The 8239-nt window shown below is 41.2% G+C and overlaps 1 protein-coding gene across 3 annotated transcripts in view; it reads right to left on the reverse strand.

Annotated features, from left to right (window-relative positions):
* Positions 1-8135, reverse strand: part of GOSR1 (golgi SNAP receptor complex member 1) — a 31587-nt gene extending 23452 nt beyond the window's left edge. For 2 of the 3 annotated variants that reach the window (XM_037372959.1, XM_037372941.1), the window contains exons 1-6: positions 8054-8135; positions 7506-7620; positions 5721-5808; positions 5400-5507; positions 4174-4265; positions 3914-3988 (exon numbers count right to left, since the gene is read on the reverse strand). In XM_037372959.1, coding sequence (XP_037228856.1) covers positions 3914-3988; positions 4174-4265; positions 5400-5507; positions 5721-5808; positions 7506-7620; positions 8054-8084 — 509 coding nt within the window. In that variant the 5' untranslated portion in view covers positions 8085-8135. The remainder of the gene's footprint in view (positions 1-3913; positions 3989-4173; positions 4266-5399; positions 5508-5720; positions 5809-7505; positions 7621-8053) is intronic. The other variant, XM_037372948.1, reaches the window with a different exon arrangement.
* Positions 8136-8239: the final 104 nt, after the last annotated feature.

Here is an 8239-nt window from a genome sequence, read left to right on the forward strand (position 1 = left end):
TGGTATCTGCACCAGCACCTGCTTCACCACCAGCCACTTCTTTTGGAAAAGGACAAGCGGTCTAAGCAGTCTAGTTTTCACTAGTTTTACAAGGAATTCATCATAGAAAATAAAATCTCTAATTTCTATCTAAACCTTGGAAGCTTTCATCAATTTTTACACAAATTCATTGGTATCACCTGATATGATGTGATTCACAGACAATGCAGGTACTAACACGAGGGAAATTTTCACTTGCATACAGATGCGATATTGCAAATTTAATCAAACACATTAGTCCCTTCTTTGCTGACTTAAAGACTATAACTCACCAGTAACTGCAGAATTTCTCAGGGCAAACACTAAGTTCACAGGACTCTTTCCTCTGAGGCAGCACTTTTCAGAACAGTTTTTAAAATGCTAAGCTAGATCTATTCATCAAAATTGTCTTCTTTAGATGCAAAACAGTATTACAAGAAAAAGGATGACTTGTTTACCTCCCTAGCCAAAAGCATATGAACAGAACAGATGAGAAAAACACCTTTAGTGAATGGCACAGACCCAAGAAAACAAGCATTCAAAAATCAATTGCAACCACGACCATGCCAGATTTGGTGGTACTTTAAGCATCTGACATGCCAAAAGATCTGAGGTATTAGGTAAAAATATTAACAGGGCATTGATATTTGACAATACCTGTCTTCCAGCCTCATTTTAATTAACAGGTGTTAAAACTTTTATTAAAAAATTCTCTCCAGAGGTAGGTAAAACTATCCTTGAATTATCTGTATAGAAGTTAAGGAAGAAACTGAGCAACTTGGAAACTTTACGCCTCCTATCCACAATCAATAACATTTCTTGACAAACCTCCTTTCCCAATAAAGCTCAGAATCAACTGATTTATAGAATGAATTGAACCAGCAGCAAAGCTTTCAGCTGAAGAGAGAACACCACAATATGCTTTCTCCAAGCCTCCCAGAACAGGGGTGCAGCAGCGCGGAGCCCCGCATGCCCCAGCCCGAGCGCTGCCCTGGCAGCACTGTGATCCTAACGTGAAAGTGCACAACAGACTCGTGCCAGCAGCACTGACACAGCAGCCAGCCCCACCCAGTGTGGTGAATCCAAATGGATGCACGATCCTCATGGCTTAATGGATAGCAGGTTTATGTATTACAGGCAATGCTAGGGTTTGCACAGTGCTTCAGCTGTTGCAATCCCCTTGGTGCTTAATATAAGTTGGATCCTTTTATTCATCAAAATTCTGTACTTGCAGATTTTTTTACTTTCCCTCCTTTTTTACAATTACCTTCACATGTAAAATTCAGACAGATTCTCCTTCGTTTTTCTTCCAGAACAAGTGACATTCACAATATGACAGAAAAAGAAAAAGGCAGAGGTTCAGCTTCTCTCCAAAGTCCCTTCCAGATAAGAGGTTTCTGGCTCCAGTCTTCTTACTCCCAAGTGAGGTACCACCATAAACAATACTGCCTAGGGCTGCCAGCAGGCTTTTTAAAGAGCATTCACGGAAAACGCCGCCAAAAGTAAATTCAAGTTTCCGCTTATCCTGTTCCACATGGTCATGCACAAAGAAAAAGGCTGACAGACAAGTCTGGTACTCCGTAGTGGGGTAATAGCTCATACACTCTCCATTATCAGATCATGGAATAAATATGTAATAGGTTAAAGTACTTAATACCATAAATTAAGAAGGGTCAAGACCAAGTGAACGCTCTAATATTTGATACAAATATATAACGCCTGCACCATAATTTCATTACTTTGCAGCATATAATAATACACTTGCAAAGTTTACGTTCCCATCTCCATTTTTCAAGCTCTATTCACAGGTTTCACAACTTTGCTAAAAATACATTGGTATTTTTACTGTTGTGTCTTTGTGCCGAGGTATATACATTCATCACGTAGTTCCATCAATCTAGCACCATGGTTTACTCCACTGCAAATATTCAGCATCAAATCACACAAAGTTTGTCAGCTTATCCTAGGAGTATGTTTCGTGTAATCTGCCAGCTCTTGGTGATTTCTTTTGCTAGCTTTTACAGCTTTTTGGCATTAATAGCTCGTTAACTGCTTTCTCTGAAGACAAATATGTTGAAACTCTTTAATAATTTCCTCTGCCAGTATCTCTTACTGATTCTCAATTCAAAAGTTTTCAATTTCTTGCAAGCTTTGATTCCTCGCCAAGGTTGTCTTCTACTTCTACACCAGATTTCTTCATACACCTTAGAGTTATCTCTACCTTGCAGTAGTATTCCATGATTAGTTCTAGCCCTGTTTCCTAAAGATTCCCAACTCACACTTACTTCTTGTTTTCTTATTCTCAGTGTCATGGGTTTTTTTTCTTTTAATACTTCACAATTTCAAATAATCATCTAGAAGATGATTTAACTGCTCCTGAGAGTGCCTTATTTAACTGTATTTCTCATGTAATTTTAACCTAAAAACGTATTGGAGAGTTTAGCATGTTTAAAGAGATCAAAGCAATCAATGCCTCAACAAACACTAGGCTCAAATTCTGAAGATGTATCTGCCAGATTATGTTTACAAAATGGTTTAAGTTTTCCTCTTTTCATTGTTTCAAGCTTTTCAAAACAGCGCACTCAGAGGAATGTCAGTTTCTTAGAAGTATATTTTACCACTCCAGAAATAACGCAGCCTTCTTTAACAAAATGCCAAATGCATAAAAGTATTTACCACCCCCCAACAAAAAAACCAAAGCAAACCACAAACCCCAAACACAACATCTAGAAAGAATCAGGTTTACTCAGATTAACTGACAGTGATGCTTCAAAGCACAACATTTCAGGTAACATTCACCTCCATAACAGTAAGATTAAGGGTTTTTTCCCAGAAACTTTACATTACCTGATCATGTATGTTTATTAATAAATTCAACCTAACAAAAGTTGTAATTCAAGCTTTAAATCAATTAATTTCTAAGTTTTAAAGATACCAAAGAAAATTGAGGATGAAGTGGTGGTAAGCCACAATCAAAAAATTTGGTTTTAATTTCCTGTAAAAGCTTTTTATGCAGTTCTAGATAGAAGTTTAAGTTCTCTTTAAGAAAGCACATTTGAAAAAGCCACAGGTAAATTTTTTATTTATTTATTTCAAGTGAAAGCCTGCCCTCTTGTGCAAGACTGATGCGTAGCATGACTACAGTCAACACAGAGGCAGGAAAATCAGTGCTACTTCGTAACTACCTAAAATTTAAACATGAACCTTCCAGCGCTCTTCTACCCGAGTGTGCTGCTTTTGCTGAACCAGGAACGCACAAGGCAGCTACTCATAATCTAACGCCCTTTCTGCAACTGGAATAAGAAGAAAGTGCTTTCCATTTTGCTTGTTATCTCAGCCAATAAACTACGATCAACTGGCAAATATTTAAGTGCACGGGTAATTTTGGGATTAGTCTCGTCCATCCCCTTTCCCACTTACCCAGTAAAGACAAAAGGAAAGAAAGGTTCTTCTGTCTGACTGACGAATAAAAGAAGGGGAAGAACAGCTAAGCCAGTGGGACTTTCTGTTTTGCTTTTTAACCCTTATCCCAGTCAGTATACCATAAAGGCATCTACTTATGACAGGATGCCAAGCACCATGTGTGAGTCACAAGTGAATTGCAAAAGCCCACTGAAGACAATACACAGATATCACTTAGTGTTGGCAAGATCCAAAAGTCAAAATCACTGAAAACTACCATGAGTACTACCTACTATATGTACTGCACAGTCAGCAGCACTAAATGTTTCCCCAGCTGCGTAAGTAGCAGCACTGTCACAGGATAGATTATGCAAGGCATTCATTGCAGACATATGTATCTACAAACAACGCTTTCACACATACTTGAAATTAAGAATGTTTCACCCTCCAGAAAAGTTAGGCACCTCCAACATAAGTAACAAATGACACCTACTTTCGAAGGTGTTCGTGTTCCTTCAGGAATAGTTCTGTTCTTCTATTATTCACGCCAGACCCACTTTTATATGATCTAAAACCCAACGACAAAAGAAAACATAATCTCGGTAAGAGCTGTGAATTCAAGCAGTAACTTTTTTTGCTGTATGCTGAGCACAGATGAATAAGCTGTGCTGAGTATTCTCCTACAGGTGGGTTTCCACCTCCTCCCTCAGAGGACAGTCCCATCCCATTGCTATAACAAACAATACAACTTACTCAATATCTTTTCGTACTGATCCCAACAGATTCTCCCTTTCTCGTATTGCTAAGAAGTTCGCTTTGGTTTTGTGGAATTCGTGCGTATAATCCTGTAATAACACAATTATTCCAAAATTAGGATTCTGAGATCAATTTAACACCATAATACACTCACGTAAGATGCAACCACCTTTTAAAATGTTAACTGTTCTCTAATACATAGTGCAGAACAACTTATGAAATGAACATCAAAAATGCTTGGAAGTTAATGCAAAGTATTCTTAAACCTCACTGCTTTTACAGGAGTTGCTAACTTTTGATAGCTACAGCTAAAGTCACAGAAGGAAATCCATTGTAATTCCTCCCCAATCACATATATTTTCACCTTTCTGATTAATTACCATTTTGTGTTAGAATTTCCCATCACTGGTTGAATCAGAAACCCTAGTAAAACCTGCTTATTCGCTGTGGTAAAGATGTTCTTGGATTTATTTAAGTTACACCAGATGAAAAAAAAGTCTTTTCTGAACAATGAAGACTTCTTAATTTATTTTTTAATGTTGACGTTGCAATTTTACATCTGAAAACACTTAGGCAGCTAATACTTCTCAAAAACCAATTTAACTGGGAACCAAAACCATTGTAAAAATTCTTTTTCATATAAATGCTATGGCCTGTACAAAACACTATGCTTTTTACATTGTGTATTGCACAGACACAAAACAGATAATCAAACTGTACATGACCAGCCAACTAAAACATGCATTTTTAACATTACTATGCCACAAAAGCATCACCAGTTTGAAGCATGGTTGATTTATAACACTAATTATCAGCTTTGGCCTTCACATCTCCTTCAACTACTTTTAGCAGTTTAGATGGTTTTACAACTGTTATTTTCTTAAGCGTGATGTTCCCTCTCATGTTGCTACGTGACAGACCACACAGACAAGGTAATTTATTACAGTAACTTTCCCCTTCTGCTATATAAAACACACCTACACAATAAGATAGCACGCTTTACTGTTCTTAGTTAGGTACTAGTCACCAGTGTGACATAAAAAATGCTATTTTTTCAACTCAAGTTCACTAATTGTGGTGTCTGAAAAGAAGGAAAGTGAGATGGGATCAGTGGCATTTAAATCTTCTGGCAAGACATTAAAACATGCTGTGATACCAGCACTGCTACTAATTATTCCAAACAACTCAACAAAATAAAAGCAAGGAGGACATGTGTTTGTTACCTGCAATATGTCTCTGTGACGCTGTAACGTATGCATCAGCGCAGCATTCAGGGACGGGACTCCTGCACTATTTGTGTATTCTGCCATTTTGTCATTTATTCCAGTAAGCTAGAGGAAGAAAAAACAACTCAAAAACATGAAACAGCTTATTCTTGCAAGAAAGTTACAACGCATAATTTGAAGGAGCAGCTTTAATGACAGGTGCATATGTACAGAAACACTCACCTAACACCCACACTAGTATTTCCTAACATTCATCACAGAAACTTGTACCGCAGTATTACCTAGATGCTGAAGTAAACCCACAGTAACTTGAGTTACCTTTCCCAGAAGTTGTTCAATCTCCACAGCCATAGTCTCAAACATTCTGTCCTGGCTTGATCCATTTAAGAGAGGAGTTGTGTCAGAACTAAGGAAAAAAAAGAGGAGGAGCAGTTACTGCAAAACACATCATCTTTTCACAAATGCAAGAAATAAGAAACACTAGTGTTAGGTGTTAGCAAACTCCACTACTCAGGTTTCCCAGAGATATGAATTAAACTCAGAAAAATTACATTTTCCTATCATACATGCCTTTAACTCTTATATGAGCTAACGACATAGTATCACATGGCGGAAATATAGCCTCTCCATATCTTCCAAGACATGCCTGACACCAAAAACTTGTCTACTACCAGCATGTGTCTAGTACCAATGCCCTTCTCTCCCAAACTTTTACGCTCAATTTATTTATTTATTGGCAGGACAGAGCACTGCACTATTAGCATGTTAAACCAACTACATAATTACACGTTAATAACACAGAGTCAGGGCAACCCACTGACCTATTAAAGCAGTCAAGTGTCACACAGAGCAATACAAACCACACAATTTATTACAATTACAGTTTCATACAGTATACTTTCCCTATATGCCTTTAAAGATTAAAAAAAAACCACAGTGAAAAGTCATATCTAAGCAACAGAAGCACAACACAGGGTATGCCAACCTGCAGAAGTATGACAACTAATACCTTTCAGAGACTACTCATTGCTTTCATAATCTACCATAAGTAGAGTAAGAGAAGTAATTTTTGCATAGAATGGCAAAAATAATTAAAACAATTAGATTACATAGCAAGTAACAGCACAGAGCCAGAAATAAGAGACTAGGACTCTGATCCATGGGTAACATGATTATTCTTGAGGTGTTTCCAGGCTTCCAGAACCAGAAATTCATGGAAAACGTTCAAAATGGATTCAATAATGAGATAAGTAAAAATATTAACATACATACATACAGTAGTCACACTCACAGCTGATACAGAGTGTTGGCACCCACAGTTAGTAAGGAAAGAATGGCAGTTTTTAAAGGTTGTGCACAGGGACAGAGAAGTTGATAATTAGTGCTGTGGAACTGCAGGGAAGACCTCAACTCCAGCCCATAAACTAGACTCAAAAAGTTTTATCACATTAATTCTTGAGTCAAATGTGAATCTGTCTAAAGTGAACAAAAAGTATTTGTATATACGGACATATATATGTATTTATCTGGTTCATATACATATATATATCTATATTACCATTACTACTCATCTTAGGAGAAAGCCAGGAAGAAACAGGTAGCCAAGGGCTAGTCCCCTGGTCCAACCTTGAATCAGTCACAGCTGCTCATCACTCCAGTTCCCTTAATATCAAAACAGGGATCACAAATACCACACCAGCCCACCTGGGAGGCGTAAGGCTAAAGTCCCCTCATCCTGAAATCCCTGAAAACCTCCTGCTAGTTAAATACACAAGAAAAACTGGAAAATCAGCCAACGTAGCAAACATTAAAAAGCCCTATCGTTGGTTCACACGTTAACCCCACAGTTACAGACTGAAGTTTAAATTCTGCTTCCCTTGGTGATATATATGCTCCACCACAGCCCACACACCTGACTCATGTGCCAGTATCACTCAATATCGCATCAAGAGCAACAGCAGTGTCACAGCACCAAGAAATGCCGAAACCAACCTCTTAAGAGGCTAAGCGTAAAAGCCACAGGTGGAACTAGCACCAAGTAAATGATAAAAAAGAACCGAGGACCAGGAGCAGCGTTTAAAACGTAAAGAAATGGGCTAGTACCTATACCTGTCGCGCCTTCCGTCTCGGGTGCTGCTGTAGCTGGTGCAGAGTTTGCTGAAGGAGACCAGTTTGAGGTCCAGCTCGTTCTCCAGCTGCCTCGCCTGCTTCCTGAGATCTGCACGGGGCGGCCAAGAGCGGGGGACAAGTCACAGACCAGCGCGGGGGCCCCAGGCCTGGGAGGGGCGCGTTTTCGGGGGTCGCCTCCCAGCAGAGCCGGCACCCCCCGCCCCACCGAGGGGAACCCCCCAGAGAGCAGGGGCCCGCACAGACGGGGCAGCACCCGCGCTGACGGCGAGGGCACGGCTGAACACCCACCCACAGGCCCTGGCCCACACGGCCGGGAGGGCCCAGCGCCGGGTGGCGCCTCCCTCAGCGCGGGGCCTCCCGCGGCGGGGCTCGGCCGGGAGCCGCCGCCTCATGGCTGAGGGGCCGGCGGGGGTACCGCCAGTCCAGAGAGAGCCCCGGCAGCGGTCCCGGCCGGACCGTGCCCTAGGAGAGCCCCGCGGCGCTCAGCCGCCCCGTCCCCGCCACCCCCAGGCCCCACTCGCCTTCCCAGTAGTTGCTGCTCCCGGCCGCCATCTTTGTTGTCCAACGTCAGCCGCGGCCCAGCGAGACCGCACCGCCGAGAGGGGCGGGCCAGAGCGTCTGCCTGGAAGCGCGGCGCCCGCCGGGACGGGTGAACCTCCCGCCACAGCGCCCCCCAGCGGCGGGAATCTGCCCCCTGTGCAGCGCCT

Source organism: Falco rusticolus, chromosome 1 (genome assembly GCF_015220075.1).
Source record: "Falco rusticolus isolate bFalRus1 chromosome 1, bFalRus1.pri, whole genome shotgun sequence".
Lineage (NCBI taxonomy): Eukaryota > Metazoa > Chordata > Aves > Falconiformes > Falconidae > Falco > Falco rusticolus.